At 34.7% G+C, this 22,952-nt stretch overlaps 1 protein-coding gene across 2 annotated transcripts in view; it reads right to left on the reverse strand.

Moving 5' to 3' along the window:
- Positions 1 to 4,485: 4,485 nt before the first annotated feature.
- The window catches only part of NOV (Histidine kinase-, DNA gyrase B-, and HSP90-like ATPase family protein), a 75,714-nt gene continuing 57,247 nt past the window's right edge, over positions 4,486 to 22,952 (reverse strand). Inside the window, exons 7-14 of one of the 2 annotated variants that reach the window (XM_088963574.1) lie at positions 22,344 to 22,556; positions 21,101 to 21,302; positions 19,062 to 20,989; positions 12,859 to 12,971; positions 8,746 to 9,145; positions 8,344 to 8,661; positions 6,934 to 7,191; positions 4,486 to 6,179 (exon numbers count right to left, since the gene is read on the reverse strand). In XM_088963574.1, the coding sequence (XP_088819700.1) occupies positions 5,088 to 6,179; positions 6,934 to 7,191; positions 8,344 to 8,661; positions 8,746 to 9,145; positions 12,859 to 12,971; positions 19,062 to 20,989; positions 21,101 to 21,302; positions 22,344 to 22,556 (4,524 nt within the window). In that variant the 3' untranslated portion in view covers positions 4,486 to 5,087. Of the gene's footprint in view, positions 6,180 to 6,933; positions 7,192 to 8,343; positions 8,662 to 8,745; positions 9,146 to 12,858; positions 12,972 to 19,061; positions 21,303 to 22,343; positions 22,557 to 22,952 lie in introns of both variants that reach the window. The other variant, XM_088963573.1, reaches the window with a different exon arrangement.

The following is a 22,952-nucleotide window of genomic DNA, read 5'->3' on the forward strand; positions in this document are numbered from 1 at the left end:
ATTACTGTTTTTTAACTTTTTAAATTTACTTTTAGAAATTATATATTTTTGTTATAATTTTTATTAATATTTATTATTAATTAAAGTATTATTTGAGACTACACTATTTATTTACTAATTTAATATATTTTCAGTATTTATTGTATTGTTATTAGTTATTTATTGTATTTTCATTATAAATTTATTTTCAATAATTTTGTATTTTTGCTATAAATTTTCAATAATTATAGGATATTAAATTATTATTATTTATTAGTGATTGGATTATTAATTTAGCTTTAATTAGGAGTATTCACAGGTCGGTTTGGTTCAGTTGTAGGTTGTTTGGCCAACGAAATTGACCTGGTCATGTTGGGGAGTTAGTAATCCAAAACCGAATAACCATTAGTGAAAATCAAATAACTTGGGTTGTATGAGTTTGGATTGATTTTTAGTTTGGTCAATTGGTTCAAAAGATTTAAATTTTAAAATTAAAATTAAATTTAAAAATTATAGTGGTATTATTAAAAAATAAATTATAAAATTATAAACAAAATATAAAATATTAATATATATCTATGGTCAAGTTGCTTCGGTTTTGATCGGTTTACAAGTGGTCAAATCGAAACTGACCAAGCCTGATGGGTTGGGAAATTGTTGAACAACAGCTGATCGTTAATACTAGAAAGCCAACCAACTCGAATCAAGTTGGTCGATTTCATCGGATTGATGAACAACCCTAGCTGAAATTAATTATTGTTATTTTTGTATTGTAAAAAACTATAAAAAGTAGTATATAAAATATAAGTAATTATTAATTATTTAAAAAGTTAAAAGATAAAACAATTGTATACTCTTATATATTTTTGTTGTTTAGCGTTCACATAACAAAAGCTTGTGCATCGTGTGGGTCCTTGCTAGTACTAATATACTTGTGAATACGAATTCAAGAAATATGTTTGTAGAAAAAAAAAGTTTTCTAAATATCAACTCTTAACATTTTTTCACTCGTTTTGGTAGTAGGGGTGAGCATTATTTGGTTAAAACCAGAAATTTTGGTTTCGGTTTTTTTGGTTTTGGGTAATTCGGCTTTTAAGAATTTTAATTTTCGGTTTTGGTTTTCAGACTTAGAAATTTGGTTAACTAAAAGAACCCAATTAATTGAAATTCATTATATAATATGTAATTATATATACAATATATAACATTTAATATATAATATGCAATATATTTATATTTTAATATATTATATATAATGTAATATAATGAAATTCAATTTCATAATATATATTATAGGTTATATTATATACTATTTTATATATATATATATATTAATTAAATTTGGTTTTTAACCGAAAATCGAACCAAAAATTTTGGTTTCAGTTATTTCGATTTTCTTGTAATTCTGTTTTGATTTTCATTTATTTTATTTTAGTTATTAAAATTTCGATTTATTCGGTTCAGTTTTTAACCGAATCAACCGAATGCTCAACCCTATTTGGTAGGGCTGAAGACAACGTTTTCTGACTTTCCAAAATAGACCCCACGTGGACAACCTGTAAACTATGTTTAGTGAAAAATCTAGAGAGCCTAGATTGGCTGCCAATCAATCATTTACAGATTGTCCACTTCAGCCTGAATAGCTTATCCAAAGCTCTTCCAAGCAGCAAAACCAGTATAGGAGAATCTTCAGCTCAGACCTCCCAAACGCGCCCTCACTTTTGTTATTCACAGCCCAAAGCTCAAACGCAAAAGCTAATTTTTGTAGTTTGAAGTAGTCTTTAAGAATGGGATTAACCAGCCTCTCCCTGTCTCAATTTGCTTTTCCTTATTAGGGCTTTTTGACTTTTCTTGTGAATTGAAATGGAAATTATTTCCTCTTAATATAATAAATTATTTAGTGTTTAAATATTTCTTTTCATTATTCTGTAAAAAAATAAGAAGAAAATAAAAAAGGTATATTTATTTTAGATAAAATGAATTTTGTTAGGGCACAATTAGGCCCATGGTTTTTAAAAACGGACCGGTAAACCAGTCAAGGGTCTGGTTACCGGTTCGAACAGTCTGACCATTCGACCCGAACGGCCAGCCCGTTTGACAAAAAAAATTAAAAAATTAAAAAATAATCAAAACCATTCGAACGATTAACTGGCCAGTTCAGCGGTTTACTGACCAAAATCAACGGTTTTGGGGGAAGAAGCGGATTTGGAGGAAAATGGAACTGATCGATTTCCGATTTTTCCAGTCCAACCGTCCGATCCAGTCCGATTTTGAAAACAGTGAGTAGGCCTAATCAATATTGGGTCTGACCCTGGATGGGGTAGACTATTAGTTGTGACTCAAACAGTGTAGGGTATAGGAGTAACAAGCCATAGCCAATCGGTTCCTTTATTTACATTACTATATGTAAACTTGCAGAATTAGTTCATCTCCTTGGTTAGATCAAGGAAACTCAATAAATGCCCATTTGGGTGAGGAGCGCTTTCTAATGGTAGTTTTTGGCTTTGAAAATTGGAACTCATTTGGACGGTCTAGATGCCTAAAAGTAGGGTTTTCTGTTAAAGCTTTTTTTTATTGGATTCTTCAAAATAGCTCAGTGAAAGCAGTTTAACCAAAGTTTCTGTTCTTCCAATTGGGTAGCAAGCAGAGTGCTACAAAATTTTAAGGTTATTACATAACTTCTTTATTTAATTTATTTTATTTTTTAAGTAATATTTAAAATATGGTATAGCTATTAATTTTTTTAATATTTAAAATTATTTATTTACAATATTATTTATCTATTTAAATAATATCATTATTTAGTTATTTCAATATTACTTATTTATTGAATTTCATAATGCACAAAATTATTACATAATTTCGTTATTATAACTATTTAAAATTTAGTTATGTTAAATATTTTGTTATTTAAAATATTTAGTTATTGAAATATTTAAATAAAATTTAATATATTTAAAAATTTTCATTATTTTAAAATTTACATATATTAATTATTTTGTGATGTAATATGTATCTATTTTTAGTTTGTTGTTATTTATAATATTTAGTTAGTGAAATTTGTAAATAATATTTTTAAATTTTAAATTCTTATTATTTGAATAACATTTAAATTGAATAATTCATAAAATTATAATTTATATTTTTAGTACATAATTTCGTTATGAATTTCATAACAGTATAAAATTATTAATAATATGAATATTATTAAATCTATGATAATTTCATTATAATATTTAATTAGTTTTTAAATTTTTAATTCAACTTTCTTTTGATAGATATAGATCAAAAAAGGGAGATAGGATAAATAGGAATTAAAGATAATTTAAGAGAGAAACTCTCAATTAAATTACAGATAATTTAGGAAATAATTAGAAATGAAAGAGATTTTAAGAATAGTTTTAGGAAGGGATAAACATAGAGAAAAGAGGGATGGGCCAGGTATGCTAAGATGTCAAAATGAGAGAGAGAGAGAGAGAGAGAGAGAGAGAAGGGAGTGATGAGGTGGCTTCATGAGGGAGTAAGGAAAGCTAAAATGAAGAGTATGTGAGTTCTCTATCGGTTGGGGTAAGGGAGAACGCTCAGCACATGACGTGGCATGTTTCTACTTTAGTATATTTAAGGATGATGTCAAAATTTGAAGTTTATTTATTAAGGACAAATTTGAAAATACTGGATTCCAATTTCAACTTTTAGATGACCTCATGACCCAATGAACATCAATTTGAATATTTGAATCAAATAAGCTGAGGAGAAGAGGCAATTCTGATTCTGATTTTGACTATGAACCAAATGAATAAAAGAAAGAAAAGCAAAGCCATTACTTTCTTCAAAAAGAGTTGCATAGAGCAAAAGGGGAGGGGGTGGGGGTGGGGGAAGTACTACAGCAAATGGATTGATTAAGAAACACAAAACAATAATCAATTACTACATGAATTTGTAAACATAATTTATTCAAGCCCTCTCAACTCTCGACCTGCTCCATAAACAAAACACAAGACCATAAGTCCATAACTCGAATCCCCAAATCACCACAAACTTTGGCAAATTTATGATAGTGGCCGAAGGCAAATTTGGATAAATTTTTCCTTTATCCAGCCTTCTCTTAATTCGTTCACATTTCAAAATTTTCTCCATTGACAGGATAGGGGCCGAAGGCAAAGAGTCGGGGACGTGGACAAGGTCAAGACTCCAAGGGACGTGATAGGTGATGTAAAAATTAATCCCTAACATACCCAATGAATTAAGAATGAGATGCCGGCAAATAATCTCCACATTGGTTATTTCCAGTTGCCAACTTGCCATGCACAAACCGAAGTCCATAGAGATTCTACAGTCATCAGCAGCTAAAAACAAGCATCCACCAAAACTGAAGTAAAAAAAGAAGATTCATTTTAGAGTGGTTGTGTTGAAAAATGTATTCTGTTCTCTTCCAATGAAAATATACATGTAGTTCTTTAATTCATTCAAGGAATATATATATATATAGAGAGAGAGAGAGAGAGAGAGAAAGAATATAGACAGTTCTTTCCTAAAATTAGGAAGAAATATAATTCAACATTTTCTCTTTGGCATATTGACAGGCAACTGATTGAGCCTGTATAAGGTGTAAAACTTTCCGAGGCTTCTGCTATTTGACAAATTTTCATCTTTCTATGTTACTATGTTAAATTTACTAATATGTCGACCAAAATCATTGTCAGATAGGAGCCCTTGGGATTATGTTATAATAGAAAATGTAACAGCTGAAGGGGCATTTCCGAATCTATCAGTGTGCTTCAATTTAGGGATACCTATCCAATGCCAAATTGCTCCTTCAGGAGGTTGGTGCTTATTCTACCAACTAGTGCTTTGGCACCTTAGTACTTTTGATCCCATTATTCCAACCGCAAGAGGTACAGGAATTCAAGTGTCACCACCATCCATTTTCCATCTTTTACATCATGTGTCACCAAGAGCAACTTAAAATAGAAAAGGAACCCATAGCAAACTTCCACTGACCAGTGCAATCTCCTGTTAAGTACTCCCAGCATTCTGGCTTAAATGCCAGAGAAGCAGAGTTGATGAAAGGCCCAAAAGGTAGTAGAAGGATGATTGAAATAATTCTACTATCTTGTCATCAAAATGGCCAATTGCAATGCACCTTGCTGGCAAAGTCTCACTGGATTCTTGAATACAGTTATCCTCGCATTCTTTGGGGCTCCCAACACAACATGCACAATGCTAAAACCTTCACCTCTATCAACTGCAAATTGCCATTCCCTCGTTGATATTGTAAACCAGTCCTTGTTTGAAGATCTGGTTGCTTTAACTTCAATGTATTCCTTCTCTTCATCATTTCCAATGACAATGTCATAGGGCAAACCTGTCTCTTTTTCTTCATTCACCCATTTCACACCTTCCTTTCCAACTTTCTTAGCAAGATAATTGAAAGCCAGAAGCTCTCCCACCCTACCCGTTATCACTGCCTGTTTCTCATTAGGTGTGCCAATAGACAACTGATCCCTCTCATTGGAGAGCAGAAGTATGTCCGAACCCTCACAAACAGCAACTGGATCAACTGGCTTGTTTAACACTTTGGGTGTAGGATCAATCCCTCCAGAGACGAGACTGTTACAACCCACTGATAGAGGGTGATCTTCCAAAATCCCGGAGTCTTGGAAGGGTAGCTCTATTGTAGTTACTGATGAGTCATCTTGGATTATCCAATCACTACTAATTCCAACAGGAACTCCATGATCTGCTTCATAAGTGACACCTTCAGCTTTACCCTCTGTTGAACTGCAATGTGAAGCAACTGGTTTTGTCCTAAGATGATTTGTTCGAGAAATAGAAAAATCTGGCGCTGTCTTCCAATCAGCAGGTGGCCAATTAGGAATGATGCCTGGTTTCCGTTTAGACTTCGAGAGATTTTCCATATTGCTCAATGCCGAAGCACAAATTGGCTGGGAAGGTCCGTTATCCTCCTGTGACAATGTAAGGGACCAGATAGTTTCTTCTTCGGGAAGCTTTGGGACCTTTTGACTATTAAGAATAAAAAACTCTGTCTGGTCTTCTGAAGAACCTGATTCAGCCATAGTTGTGATCATGTGAAGGAAATTTGCAAAGTGTAATTCAGAGACACCATTAAAGAAAAGCCGACTAAGTTCCATGAAAATTGAGTGAGAATCCGAGACCTCAGTCAAATATAAGATGTTTCCCTACAAAAATATATAAATGGATAATGTGTAGAGTAACTAAAATAAAGAAATAAACAAAGCTAAGGAACACAAGCATACAGATTTAATGTGTTGAACCCACAAGATGCAAATATACAGTAGAAAATTTGTATCACCAGCCACCTGGCTAGAGTTACCGCACATTTTGGGGCCTTGTAATTGGATATCACATGTTGACAGTCATTTTATGTAGTCCCAGGCTCCCATGTTTATGGTTTTTAAGTTATAGTTTTTGGGGAAGCTAGCCATACATTGTATTATATGGTAAAAAGCATGAATATAAGATGGTCTAATAATGCACCAAAAAGCACTTAAAATACAAAAAGGATTCTCAGGCATACAACAGTTAGGATACAAAAGAAAACGCCCTATCAATCCCACATTTCACATTTCACAATGCTATACCTATTGAACTAAGCCCCTCAGGATTCACTTCTGCACCATCATAACAACCAGGTTTTTCTAATCTTGGCAAGTGGACAAATTGTTATAGACCAGTACCCACCCCTTGGCCCCATGTTATGAGAGTTCACATCTATCAATCCTGAGGAGCTATCAATCCCGCATTTCACATTTCACAAGGCTATTATCTATTAAATTAAGCTCCTCAGGATTCACTTCTGCACCATCATGCCAACCAGGTTTTTCTAATCTTGTCAAGTGGATGTGTGTGTGTGTGTATGTATATGTATATGTATGTAAAAGACAATGGGAAGATGAGAACTAGATTACATACCTGTAGCAGACAGCTGCACTCAAAACGCTTCTTAGATACACTATCACATCCTTTTATAGTATTCCTATAAAATAACTTTTCAACCACAACAACTCGTAAATTACTCAGAATTTCAAAGTTAGAATGCTTAAATTCAAAGTATTTATCTGGATGTAATTTGTAGATATATCTCTGTGCATAAGGAAGAACCCAATTCACCAATGATGCTTTGCTCGTGCAATCTTCCATACCATAAAATATAGCTTCACGATTAATGACCTGTACAAAGGAAAAAGGTAATGAAGTGAAGATGAAAAACTCAAGCACCACAGCCATTATATCTCATGATCTAAGAAGCCTAGATATAAAATACCATTTCTCTGGGCCCAAATTATGAGGAATATGATTACCTATATATGGACAATAACATGGAAAACTGCTCAGTTTCTCAAGATATAGGACAAATCTGGATACAAATATCTTTATCGATATTAAATATTGTTCTTGCAAGCATGGTTCAAAGGTGTACCAGTACTTTAACTGATACGCCTTCTATTCTTTTAAGTTTTTTTATTTTTTAATATTTAGTTTTAAGTATAATTATACATATTATTTAATATAAAAAGGATTTTGTAAAAACATCTGTAAACAGGTGTATTGGGGCACAAAGATATGACACGATACGCCCCGTATCGTGTTCATACTTTGAACCATGCTTGCTAGTTACACAAGCTAGCTACCATTTATAAACTTGTATGCTGTAAAATATACTTAAATCATGTAAAATCCAAGGAATGGAGTCTACGAATTATTTTGGTTGTCAACTTGGAAAATTTTATTAATAGTAGATATGTAAAATAAAGCTATGAAACAGCAAGGAACATAGAAGTACATGGACTGGGACTATAAAACAGCCCCTATACACTATCTAACTACTCAGGAAAGGATGAACTCCAAATAAAGTATATCCCTTTAGACCTCAATAGTCAATTCTAGAAAGATAATCTATGAAAAAACAAACAGGTCAATTGTTAGGAGTCAAGAGATAAATTTTTAAGAAATACTTGCCAAGTATCAAAACTGTAGCAGGTGTCATCAGTATATTGGGTTGCATAGGTACGCTATTGGAAGGAACAATCGGGTATTAGGGAACCATTACTTACATTATTCAAATTAAAACACATAAAAGTGTCCCAATTCCAAAGGGAACAGAACCATCAGGAAATCTGTAGGTTTTTTTAACCATCCACAAGGATGTGCTGTCAGATGGTTAACACAGTTCAACAATAAAAATTACTGCATATAAGACTTACTAGAAGTGACTAACCAAATACAGAGTGAAACCTTCCAAAACTACATTTGCAGACCCATTGTATGTGCACTAACAATGGTGACCTTAGTCTCCTACTTTTCAAGAATAAAAACCATTACCTCTGAAAGAGAAGGAATTCCTATCGTTTTCATAAGTACAGCAAGTTTTGCTAAAACCATTTCTTTCTCATCATTCTCGAGTTCGCCAAAGTATAAGAAAACAAGGTTCTCAGAATCCTTAAATTGCTTCCTTAACTTTTCATCATCACTCCAACAAACTACGCCAAAACTAGAGTGGAGAGAAACCCATGTATCCTGTAAAGTTGGGAGAACTGTATATTCCAAACTATGAAGGCATTCTTTCAGGAAAATAACATCTTCTAAATCCACTAATCCCAATTTCAGATCATCAGTCCATTTTATAAGAACTTTGAATACCTGAGGAAAAAAAAGAATACATAAGATAATAGTAAAATCCCAAAAATAAAGCAATATGAATTGCTTTTGACATGAAAAACTTACAGCATTAGCTGCCTGACAAGGCACAGCAATACGTGATAAATGCAGCAATATTTGAAGGTAGCTGCAGAATGAAGGGATCTCACGTACACCACATTCATGCACGAAAAAATCATGAAGACCAGGATAGATGTGAGATAATGTCTTGATCAAAGGATAGTTGCTCTCATTTATTGATCCACACTGAAGAATTAGCTCCTTCACTTGGTCCACAGAACCAGTTACATCATTCCAATATACTTCTTCAGGAGACAAAAATACACCAGATATGACATCATCATGTCTATAGGAATATGTTAATGGAACAAATACAAAGGGTCCTGAGCTCAACTCTGCAATTTTTTCTTTCGCAGTATTACTTCCACTCCAAATGAAGGAGTAAAATTTGGACATTTGTGCAATGCTGGTCCAAACAAAAAAAAGTATCTTTAAAACAGTACAGTTTCATTAAAAATATAATCTAATGTATGGTGCATAGAGATCATATAGATGACTAACATCTATCACAAAAATAATGCAACAGCTCCAGTTAGAAGAAGTGATTTGTTACAAGTGGAAGGGGCTAGAAGAGATAGGACTAGAACAAAAAGGAAATGGGCAGAAGTAATAAGAAATTATTTGAGCAAACAGGATTCATGTAGTTGGGATGAGGCATGGATGACGATGGTGATGACAGAGAAACAATGCAAATACACTTTGCAGTATCCTAACAAGTGTAATCTCTGGCACAAGATCAACATAGATAATGCATAATTGCATAGAAAATTATTCATAATAGTAACGTATTTTGTTGGTAAGTAACAGTTAAAACATTATCAATTATTAATAAAAGAAATAGGCAAGCAAAAGTTACCTAATCCTTTTCTACTTTTAGATACAAGTTGTCATCTTACCTAATTCCTAATCCCTTACTTAGCCATTGTATCCAACAATGCTCTTCACTCTTCTTAACACCACCTCCATCAATGCTTTTTTGTTCTACAAAATTCTGGGATTTCTCTGCATTCAAATTATCTTTACTGCAACCTAAGGGACTATTGGTGTGAAAATTTAGGAAATTCTCATGCAACATAATTCACTCAATTAAATAATTAAGTTTATTTATTCTTTTTTTTGGGTAAGGCCCATTCAAGGAATTCACATACCTGCAAAGAAGCAGGAATACACAAATGAATGTAAAAAACAAATGAAAAAATAGAGAAATCTTCAAAGGAAAGTTCCACTTATATATATATATATATATATATATATATATATATATATATATATATATCAGTGTTTTAAAAGCACAAGGTGCAAAAAAGGCGTAGGGGCCACTTTCTGCCCGAGGCGGAAGGCGAGGCGCACGCCCTTTTGAAGAAAGGCACAAAAATACAAAAAAAAGGCTAAAAAATCAAGAATTTTTTCAGAGAATTCAAAAATGCCGAAAAATTAAAAAAATATTAAGCATAATATTAATAAAAAATATAAACCTGAATTTTAAAATAAATGTTTTAAAAACCTATTATCTAAAATTAAAATACATAAACATAACATGTAAAGCATATTCAAATGAAAATTAAAAAAATCAAACATATAAAACATTTTCAAACAAGTAAAACCCACAATCTCTTTTTTTTCTTCAATTGCATTACTAAAAGTAGCTAATGTGATGTAAAACATATTACATTCCTGATTCTACGAGCCACCTTTGTGCCACACCCCTCGAGGCAAGCCCAAACAAGTCCATGTTAGTATCTTAAATTCTTAATTCTCACACAAAAAATAATGATTTTATAATTTTAATTGCTTTTCAAGAAGAGATTTTATTATGTTGAATGAATGAACAACATTAGCAAATAGGGGGTGCACCTTTTGAAAGGGCTCCGCCTAGGACCTAGGTGAGGCAGCATACCCTAAAATGTGCCTCGTCTGTGTGCCTAGAGGCGTGCCTTTTAAATCACTAAGATAGGCACACGCACACGCACACGCACACGCACACGCACACGCACACATATATATATATATGTATGTGTGTATGTATGTATGCATAGATAATTGAAAAACTTCAAAACCTAGTTTCAAATTCTTACCTTTCAAAACAAAAGAAAATAAAATGTTTTTTCATGGAAAACCCCATGTTTCTATAATTTCATTCTCACAATCCATAGCACAAACAAATCATGTGCAAAGAGAAATATTATATCCCCCCCCCCTAATAATATCTAGATACTGCTTATATATTAGTATTCTACATACTCCAACTGATTACAAAGATGATTAGAAGTGGGTAATCTGTTTGACACCATACTTGCGCAATCTTCGATGCATCAGTCTAGTACTTCTAATACACTTATCTTTTTGTAGTGAACCTCAAATAAGACTTTCACATGTTCACTTGGGTCATGCTCTTCACATGTTCACTAAGTAACAAAAGCTCTTTGTTTCATAACGTGTATACTGGTACTTGGGAACCTTATACCATTCCATATTTTGGTGGTTTTCAATTCTTTATCTTATTTATGGATGATTCTCTCATAACACCTGGCAGTATTTAATGCAATCTAGGGATGGGGTACCTCATATGCTAAAAACTTTTCACAAGATGATATTGACTCTTTAGATTTAACAATACAGGCAGTGTTTTAAAGTGCAAGGGTCGTGGGTCTTCTAGAACCAAGGTGCAAAGCAAGCCACAATGTTTTGAAAAAAAAAAACAATAATATATAAAAATGCAAAAAAAAAATGTTCTTTTTGGTAAAAGAGAAAATTTGTTGTTTTTGGTGAAACTTTTTCTATTTGACATCCTATTTGCAAGAACCTGGGCTTCATTTATTAACTGCTTTTGTTTATTTTGAAAGTTAATGGACCATTTAGAAGTCTGTGAACAGCACTAGACAGTAAGGGAGGATTCACTAAAAAGGTAGGAAACATACAAGAACCTACGAAAAAACCAACAAGAAAAGGCAAGTTTAAAAAGGGCATGCACCTAAGTTGGGGTGCAAGACACACCAGGCATGCACCTATTCAAAGGGGCTACACCTGGGTACAAGCCAATGTTACATGGATACAAACATGAGAATCAGAACCTGATGTGTGTTCAGGAGTTTGGCTTGGAAAGATGAAGAAACATGGTGTTATGTTGAGTACTTCTAAAGTTCTCACTACCAAACTCCAGGGAAACGCTTTCCAGACTGTCATTTTCATGATCAACCGTATTCCATTCCATCCAAGGTCCTCTAGCTTTAGTTCCCATGTCATATGTTCTATTCCCCAATGTGTTTTTAAGTACACTTTATTCGCATTCTAGGTCCCCACAGATCCAAATGTTTTCAAAAACTAACAAAGCACCTATTACCTTTTGTAATTTGAAACCCGTTCATCAACCATGTTAGTTTTTCATATAAAACAAAGCAAAAAAAAAACCCTTTCTTGTACTTTGGTTTCTTAAAACCTGTTGTCTTTTGTCTTGTGATTTGATTGTATGGTTCATAAAAGATTGTCCCCTGTCTGATCCTAATTCAGTGCACTTGTGCCACTGAAGAATTCCCCATGCTTGAAAAGGTGAAATCAGTTCCTCAATTTCAAAAACATCAAAATATTGGTTTCAATGTTTCCTGATATCAGAATCTACTGAATTTCAAAACATTTTCAAATACCAATCAAGCACAACTTTATTTCCAGTACATTGTTATTTCGAATTCCATAAGTTGCCAATATCAGAATTACTCATGTTGGCAAATACCCCCTTAGTGTCAAATTTCCTCTTCGTTCTCTTTACAGATTAAGCTGTAAAGACACATGTTGGAATGCTTATCATGATTAAGCTACAGTTTTACGTTTTGGACCTTGTAAATCAAGACACATGGTGAAATGTTTCACTAATGCTTTACATATTCTACAAGGAACAGCAGGGAAAGAAGAAAGATAACAGATGGAGATCAAAACAACATAAGATTTACTCATAAAAAAATTCTTAAATAATATATGTCATCAAAAAATGCCCTAAAAAGCAGAACATGTTATGTTCAGAACTACAAACTAGTAACAAACTACACATTCTAGATGTAGTTACATGTAACTAAGATAGTTAAATTAATGAATACCAAAATGTTAGGATAAGAGATGCATTAATACCTGGCCTTAAAAGGAGTTCCAGATCCTCTCCAGACATGAATAATTGTCAAAGCATCATCAAGGGTAACTTGAGTTTTAAATCCAATGTGACTTAAAAATCTTCTGTTCCTAACCTGATATAGTAAGAAATATTTCAAAAATAATGGACAAGCAAAAGTTTATGTCAACCAAATAACTTCATTCCATAGACATGCTCAAACATCTTAGATCATGAACTGTTTCAAATATACAGAACTTCTTAGGAAATAGTTTATATTTCTTTATATTCTCAAAGTACTGTAACGATTGAGATTGACTTATCTCAAAGAACTTTTTTCGGGCGTGTAAACTTGTCTATGGAGAAATACAAAAAAGGCTTGATAGTTATAAAATAAAAAATAAAAAAATCACAGTAAATTTGCTTTATCCACCCAGAACATCTAACTAATTATAGGCAAAATCTCTATTACAAGACATGCACTTTACAGGCATATGCCAAAAGATAGAACAGAATTTTCAATGAGAAAGAAAATAAAAGAGGTGATGATCTCGGTGAAATTGGACATTTTTAACCCTCTTTCCATTTTGGACATTATAAGGGGACAGCAGGTTGGGCAACCCTGGCCCATAAGGGAGAGTTATAAGAGAAACGTCAAGTGCTTTGCTTGCAGTATATTCTGAACTGCTAGGAGTGGGAGACTCAATAAATGCAAAATTGCAAGCAGTATTTTGTGGCCTCCAAATATGCAAGGGTGATGTTTTTAAAATCATACAATACATTATTCGAATCGTACGGTTCATATCGAATTGTGAACAAAACAATAGGAATCATATACAGGAATCATTTTTTGAAAAAAATCGTACAATGTATAACCAAATCGCTAAATTGAAGCATAAATCACAATTTGCAAACAATTTTAAGATTAATGGTTTTGTCAAGAAAAGACTGTTTAGCCCTCTCTTCTTAGGGTTTTTGTTTAAAAAATGAGGGGCAATTGTGTTATTTTAATTATTAAAGGCTATTTGCCTCCTTAACTAATCGAAAGAAGTTTCCTTCCCAAAGGAAAACTTCTGGGAAGGAGAATAAAAATCCCTCCTGTGGACCATCAAATCTCCACCGTACCACTGTAAGCTTTTTTTTCCCCGTTTTTTGGTTGTTTTTCAATTACATTTGCTGTACCACAGTAAGCATTTTCTATTTTCTACTCTGTTTTGTAATGCAAAGATCTTATCCCATGGTTTTGAAGTTTTTTTTTGTCAGGAATAGAGGGGTTAATGCATTTCTACTTTTATCCAATATCCATATTCTGAAGAACTTTACATTCCTTGTTGGTCAACAAAGATTTCTTTGTTAACCTATAAAAAAAAAAAAAGGATTTCTTTGTTAACTTCAGTCTGTAAGTCTTTATTTATGCTGATATGTGTGTATTTTGTTAAATTATCATGTTCTTGCCTTCTTGGATGTGTGTTCGGTTCAAATTGAGAAATTATATCTCAATCTTATTTCAGTACTTTTCATGAATTGCATGTTTGGCTTAAATTATTGAAACTTCAAAGTTGAAACAACAAGAGACTTAACAGAAAATAATAGGTAATTTTATACTTTTATAAACTAGAGCCTTAAATTATATCCCAATTCAAAACTCTTTACGATTTACGATACGATTACAATTTTCAGAACATTGTGCAAGAGACTTAATCTGCACGATGTAGAGACCAAAGGGAATTCTAATCTCTAAAGTAGAGATCAACTGGTTGAGGAACTGCTCAAAAGAAACTTGGCAGCATAGATACACTTTAAAAATGGATTTTATCTTGCAAGAGAATAGGGAGCTGGTCATGAACTCCTAGGGTAGAAAGCAATGTGGCTGACCTGTTGACTAGACAAGGAGTAAATAGGAAGAACTTGTAAAAGTGGTTGTGGAGATGGCCTTTGGAGAGAGAGAGAGAGAGAGAGAGAAAGAGAGAGAGGTTATGGCATGAGGTGGTGTCTAGCATTCATGGCTGCTAAGAGAATGGTTGCGATGCCGGGATATCTGGGTGGGTAACCAACCCCTCAATGACCTCTTCCCCTCTCTTTACTCTCTTTACTCTCTTTACTCTCTTTCCCTTTACAAAAAAGAGCCAATTTAAAAGTCTCTCTCTAGCCCAGAATTTCCCTTGTCTTTAAATTGGGATTTTGGTTTTCATAGGGCATTAAGGGATGATGAGTTGCTTCTTTTGCTTGAGTTAGTTTGATTGGATCCCACTAAAACTGATAAAAGAATTTGGACCCCTCTCCCAAAAGGCAACTTTACTGATGTGCCATTGGACAAGTCTGGGGAGATTTATCCTGCCAAGGCTGATACTGATGTGCCACCAAGTGTTGGGATGGCTTGTTTCGAACATTAGGGTAAGACCCAAGGCACATGCAGTATGGAATTGCTTGAACCCTTGAACCGGATCAGATTTCCAGTTTTGCCCTAGACCTTGGAGACAGATGGGCAAAACTGGAAAGTTACACATGACCCCTAGACTCGATTATGACACATCACTAGGTGTCGGATCGGGCTGTATTTGATGTGTCAATCAGTGAAATCCTTAGCGGGGGTCAAAACCTAGACATGTTGGGGCAGTCTGAGAATTCATCTGAGTGAGTGGTCATAGTGACAGGATCAGCCCCTTTGTCGGACAATGGTAATGATCGGGAATGCACTCTCTCTGATGGAAACCAAACTGCCGGTAGTTGATTTCAATCGTTGGAATTTTGTTTTGCAAAATTATTTTATATACATATATGTATATGTACGGTTTCAAAAGATTTGCAAAATGTTTTAATTCCCAGGATCCATGTGAGTAGGGAGTGCGGCACTGTTCCTTGCAGCCGAGAGAGAGGTCTTCTCTTGTCGGGCAGTGCTTGATCATTAAGGGCTGAGAGGTTAAGTGTAAGGCCATTTAAGATAATACCTGATGGGCTAATCTTGCACCTGCCCACAGTCCCTAGGTTTTTATAAGATGGCTTGGCCCAGGGACCATTTAATGTAAGTGTTGGGCCCATAGGGTCCATGTGATGGGCTCAAGGGGGTCACTGAGTCTTTCAGTGAATTCGGATGGGCCTTGTAATAAAGCCTGGGCCGAACCCATGTGGCTGGTGTGTAGATCAATGCTTGGGTCCCACGCCATACAAAGAAGCCCAACTGGGCAGCAGATTGAAAACTGGTTAAACACTGAACACTTAATGGGCCAAAAGCCCATTTCGAACTGGGCTGATATGATCACCTGTTCATGGGGCGAATCTGAGATTAATCTTAGTAAAAGGATTGGGTCTTTAACCTTATCCACTCTAAGAGACCAAATTCAAATTAGATTTGAATCTGGTAACCTCCTGATAAGATCAGGAGTTAACTAACTTAATCTGCAGATAGGATTAAGATTATCCCCTATCCAAATACTGATTTGGATTGGGATAACTCCCAAAATATTGGGAGGTTTCTTAATCAAGAAGAAAGAGGAGAAAACCCTAAAAAAATATCAGATTTCGAACTAGGGTTTTGTATGCAAGAGACACCTCCTGCGAATTGAGATTTGATCTCTCACAGACTCCAGAGAGAAGAGACAGTTCTGCCCTCTTCATCCCTGGATTTCTCCTCCTCCTCCAGTAGCCACCATTCCCTGTTGGAAGATTGGATCTTTGCAGCAACAGGAAGTCAAGAAATCAGTTCTTGACAACAATCTTGCAAGAAAGACCAAAAAGATTCGGTGTTCAAGGTTTCCAGAAGATTCTTGCGAAGAATCCAGTGTGTGGGACGCACCCTGCTGGTTCCGTTACATCCACAACTGTGTCATCTTCAGCAGGAGCGGATCTTGGTTTCTTCTTTGGGCGTGAACACCAACTTTGGGAGATATTGTTTCTCCGGATCAGGTATAATCTTTCCTATTTCCTTTGGTTCAGATCTGGTTTAATTATGGTTCAAGAAGAACCCTTGAATAATGTATTCTAAATTTAGGGAATATGATTCCTAGATTGGAAGAAGGTAGGAAATTTTTTTGAAATTCGCCCACCATTCCGCACCCTTCATGGCGTCCATTAGATGGATCCTACCATTCTTTCAGGTAATACCTCGTACCTCCTCCTAGGCTGACTGTACTTCTTTACTTGAATTAATAAAACTACTCACTTATCAAAAAAAAAAGCGCAAGGTGCAAGGCGAGGCATGTGCCTTTTTGAAGCAAAGTGCAAAAATACAAAAAAAAAAAAAAGAAAAGGTAAAAGATCAAAAGACAATGTCAGAAAATTCAAAAAATTCAAAACAATGCAAAAAAAATATTAAACACAACATTAATAAAAATATAAACTTAAATTTTAAAATAAATGTTTTAAAAACCCTATTACCAGAAATTAAAATACATAAACATAACATGTAAAGCGTATTCAAATGAAAATTTAAAAATAAAATCAAAGATATAAAACATTTTCAAGCATGTAAAACCTACAATCTCTTTTTTTTCTCAATTGCCTTACTTCAAGTATCTAATGTGATGCAAAACATATTACATTCCTAATTCTACAAGTCGCCTTTGTGCCACGGCCCCTGAGGCAAACCCAAACAAGTCTATGTTAGGACTTAGGATCTTAAATTCTTAATTCTCGCACAAAATATAATGATTTTATAATTTTAATTGCCTTTTAAGAAGATATTTTATTAGGGTGAATGAATGAACATTAGCAAATAGGGAGTTCTCGAAGCTTCGAGGGGCGTGGTACAGAGGTCCAAGGGAAGAGCCCCAGCCAAGCCAATAGGTTCAAAAAAGTAAAAAAGCGTAATATTTTAAGAAGGCACAAGCCTGGGCTGAGGCACAAGGCGCATCGGGTGCACCAGGCGTGCACCTTTCGAAAGGGTTGTGCCTAGGACATGCGCCTAAGTGCGCCTTTTAAATCAATGCTTGAAATGTGTAATTAAATCTTCTAGAGAGGTTGCATCTCGTGCCTTTCCTTGGGTTGCTTGTAACTCTTTATCTTTGGAGATCAATAAATTTTTCACTCAATTATCAAAAAAGGGAGAGCTTGTACTTGGGGCTATATTGTAATTAAGTTGTAAATCCCCAATGGGGAATAATTAGGTAGCATATTCTATATTCCTGTATTTTTAATGTATATATTCTATTTCTTTAAAAAAAACAATTATTACCTTTCAAAAAAAAATGATGCAAAATGAGCAACCCAGAAATCTTTCACATATCCTTGAAATCTTCCAGAGTTAATACCCAATTCATAATCAAGGAACTGATGTCCCCTACAAGTACTCTTTTTTGTTTCCAAGATCCCCCTACTTCTTTCTTCCCATACGCCCCAATTAGTGACATACATAGATATCGTCTGTTGTTGTGGATGCTTTTATTGGGAAGAAATACAGCCGCAAACAGCAGCAGTAATGGGCGCAAGATTCAGTGTCCCTATCTTATCTCTCAGCTAGATTCAGTGTTCCTATCTTATCTGTTAGCTAGATTCAGTGTTCTTATCTTATCTGTTCCCATCTTATCTCTTAGCTAAATTCAGTGTTTCTATCTTATCTCTTAGCTAAATTCAGTGTTCCTATTAATTAGGCAGTAGCATTATTATTTAAGGATAAATGTTGTTAGGAAGTCTTCCTAAAGAGGGACTCTTATCTTCTTGTAATCTCCTATTTAAAGGAGCTGATGATATTCAATGAAATAATCGAAATTTTCAGTCAAGAAAGAGCAGAGGAGAGTTGGTGATCTCTTTAACAAATCACCATTAAGGCGTTAAAGATAGGTTCCTCGAGGAAAGGGAGCAACAAGGGAAAACAAGAAGTTTTCCCCATTAACCGACCTGTGACGAGATCCTATTCGAGGGCCCTTAACATCTGTGGCATTTACCATATACTAGAGAATGTGCATGTTTACAGTTTAGGGCACCATATATATTTTAACCCATGTAGATATCACTAGGTACCTATATTGGCCCCTCATTCCTTACTCATTCCAGAGTTGTACAAATAGCTACTTACCTATGTAGGCAATCAGCCAACACTATCGCATGTACTTTTATAACAGTATGATGCCTGTGTATTTACTTATGTAGCATACATGTATAGCCAACAAAACAGAATTGAAGGACTCCAATATTAAACACAATTAACGACTAATAGTTCTCAATTGAAAATTCATCCCATATTAAGATAGTACCATATAGACCAAATGAAATCTCAAGGATATGAACAAACCTTAGGAACAGCATATGGAGCAAAATCACCGAGGATAGACCGCACTGCCTCACAATCATAGAATAGATCCTTGGGATAGTTAAGCTTTTTATCAATACTTGATACTACCCACCTTGCACTGCAGATGTTATTTATGAATGAAGATTTAATGGGCTTGCTAAAATCAGTGCATTTGGAAATGAGCTGGCCTGTCACTTTCTCACTAAAACAATCATCCCACAATTTATCAAGAATTTCCAGAAGATGCATACACTCTTCAAGTTTGTTCTTTGAGGACAAGGTAGATAGTAAATGGACCAACTCAGGTGATTCCCAATCCTTAATGATTGACCCAGAGGAAATTAGATCCTTATCCGACAGCATGTTCATCAAAACCGTATGGGATATATCGGTAACATTCTTCTCAACTTGAACTATTTGCACAAAATCAGTAATACCTAATTCCTGGAAAAAATCTCTCCACTTTGACAGTCCGGATGGTGATGACTTGCTGCTTGGATATTTCAAATAGATGATATCAACTTCATGCCAGTTAGACTCTGTAGCATCAAGCAACCTATTCACATCAACAGGATTCCCAAATTCTCTGCTGAAATGAATTGATACCTCTGAAGGTCGTCTATACCCATAATTTGTTAAAATAAAAGCTTTGCCCCGTAATTCAGATATAATATGCACCCTTTCAATACAACAGCTAGGGCAACTGGACTGAAGGTGAAGCATTACAAAGGATAGGTATTCAGTCATTAAACTTTTGTCTCTATCAGCAACATTGCCATCAGAAATGGCTGGCAAGATATGTACTTTTATTATTTCATGTGCAGACAACCGCTGGACACCAATTCTGCTAAGCATGTTTACAATGTTTTCTACTGGTATCTCCTCCAAGTTGTATGAATTTCCAGCTGTTGCAGAAAGTAACGCAGGGTTAACAGTCCTAAGTTTTGCATATAAGCTCGGAAAAGCTTCAGTACAATATTCACCATCAAATCCACTGCTGAAGGCATCAGAGGGCAACCAAATTGTACCTTCAGCCAATGAGCCATATGTACCATCCGAAAGTGGAATAAATGGAATTTTCCTCAGGCTTATAAGATCTGATTCATTTAGTTTAGTTTCCGTAGAACGGATTGACATAGTAAAAACAGCATTTATCCAAGATGATAACCAATTCAGACCCAGTGCATTGATGCCATTATTTGTATGGCATATAGATGATATGATGTCAATTAGGACCTTGGTCCCATACTCCTCAATGCCCAAAGCCTTTGCTAAGGGATCAGACAAAACAATATCCTTATCCAAGTAACCTAGACCAAGATGTTGATGCAGCAAACTGTCAGGTAGAAGAACACGAGACTGTTCATTCCAACATCTTAGAACCTTGCATGGAGGTACCCATTCCTTGCTGTCTCCTTCAAGGAGCAAACAGTTTGACATGCGTAGTTTAGAAATAATCATGCGAGGAAGATGAGAAAAAAATCCATGAACTTCACCAACAAGTGGAACAAAGCTCATATATGCTGTCACAGCTTTTCCTGGGTGATCCTGAAAGCAAGGAAGTGCACACAATGATCTTTCTGCAGAAATAAATAAACCAGGGAACTGCGACAACAACCATTGGTTCCAGGCACTATCCCCATCTACTTCTTCTCTAGATGATGGAAGAACAAAATCACCCTGAAGAATAAACTTCAGACCATATGTTCTTAAAGGAAGAAAGGCAAAAACAGGCTGCTGGTCCAGCTGTGGCTTGTATTCTCCATCATCTGTTTCCTTCAGCGTGAAAGCTACAGCTATCTCTGTAGTCTGTACATCAGGACGAATTACACTAGCTTGCAACTTCTGGGTTTCTACAAACCAACTCATTTTCATATTTCCATGAGAAACCTTCACAATGCCATCTCCCATAGTTTCTCTCCTCATGACTGTGAGTGAATCATTCAGCACATTCCTAAACTTTATACACTGTAGGCGGTGAAGAAATAGTAGTAGAGATGGATGAAGATCCGAAAACATAGACAAAATACTGTTCATACCTGTTCCCTCTATTAGCTTTGACCTGAAGGGAAGTACTATGCAAGTATTCCAGCAGCTGGTATCATCAGTGGATAACATCCTATTAAACAAACTAATATCACAAGGAGGGACAGTTGTTGGCAAGACAAAACCAATCTGACCCTCACTTATATCATACTTGACATGAAATCCATTCGAATGAATTTCTGGGGCATCTGTAACCTGAGAACACCAACACCAAACTAATTAAAGAAGAATGTCAATATGTGTACAAAACATAAGCAACTATTAGATGATATGGGGTCAACAAAACAAGGAGAGCAAAGCAATAATCAAACAGTTATTTAAATCAGCTAAGCATCAAATGAAAAAGTAAACAAAAGATATTACAGGACCAAATCCTATAGGCATTGAATATATTATAATTAGTAAACAAACTTTACCAATCATTCATGTGTATGCCCTAGGGTGTTTTTTTTGACACAACAAAATCATGCCATACAAAAAATCAGACTAGAACAAATCTTAGGAACTACATCTATAACATCAATGCAGAAAATAAATATCAAGATATTATTAGGTGGTTAATATTATTATGAACCAAGGTGCACCCAATGCAAGAACAAATAACATCTTGGATGGCACCCCAAGTTTCCAATGTCTAAAGCATAATTTGAGCATGATGCATTTTAATATATAATAAATGAGCAAAAATATCTAGATACTATTAGGTGATTAATGTTATTGTGCATGGGTATTTATCTAATCAATGTCTATTATATAAATAAATAAACAAAGGACCAGCTGGACCACACTTTTGCCTCAAGCAAATGTCTCTCTCATAATTCCCTTTGGTATCAATTCCAGGGATGGTTTCTACTAGTCTCGTGAGTGCCAGAGCCCAGCTGTCATCACAGTCCACATGATGACATCAGCAGGCATATGTACTGCTTGCAACTTCTTCACAAGAATCCATGCAATGCACAAGTTATAGATTCAATATGATCAATACACAAAAAATCCACGCAATATGCATGTTTTAGATTCCATAAAATCAATCCACAAAAATCAATGCAATACATGGTTATATATGCAATGCATTACAGCAATTTCAGTTCAATGTACTAGAACAAATTTTAGATTCTATATAAGCAGTGACAAGTGGTTAACATAAGAAACAGCTAAAAGAAAATAAATACACTTTCTCATTTGTTCCGAGATATCCAAATATCCAGTACCCTACAACTGTTCCATTTACTTTACCCGGAATACGGATTTGAACCCAATGCCTTTTTGCCCTATATATCCACCACTTGATCCCTTCTTTGTTGAATTTCCAACATCACATAGTGCTCTAATGTTTTGAGCAGAGAAGCCTTGCTCATTATTTAAAATAACAATACCAGTAGCACGAAGAATGAAAACCAATGTGGGCTCCACATTTTCAGGATACATGTTATCATCTGCATTCTGGACCTGAGGACATGTGAGGAAATGTTATATGTATGATTAATCAAACAATAAAGTATTCATGTTTATAAAAACATAAACATTAAACTAAATAAACATCCAAGATTTTCAATATCTAGAAATAAGTAAAACTTTTAAGCAAATAAATCAGTAATGCACAATAGATGATAGCCCATTCACGCTCCAGTTAATACAATTTAACTCATAGTCTTAAATCTGACATATACTTATCAAAACATGCCACACCAACTTGATTTGATATCAGAATATTTATTTGAGTATCCATTTGACAGGCCCAAAATATACAATTTGGAGGTCATTAGGGAGAATCATGCCCAAGATACAAATAACATACAGATCCATGAAAGAAAGCACTATTATCTGCTAGTCTAGTAATATTGG

Source organism: Nelumbo lutea, chromosome 1 (assembly GCF_056320005.1).
Source record: "Nelumbo lutea isolate HS-2025 chromosome 1, American lotus-T2T, whole genome shotgun sequence".
Classification (NCBI taxonomy): Eukaryota; Viridiplantae; Streptophyta; class Magnoliopsida; order Proteales; family Nelumbonaceae; genus Nelumbo; species Nelumbo lutea.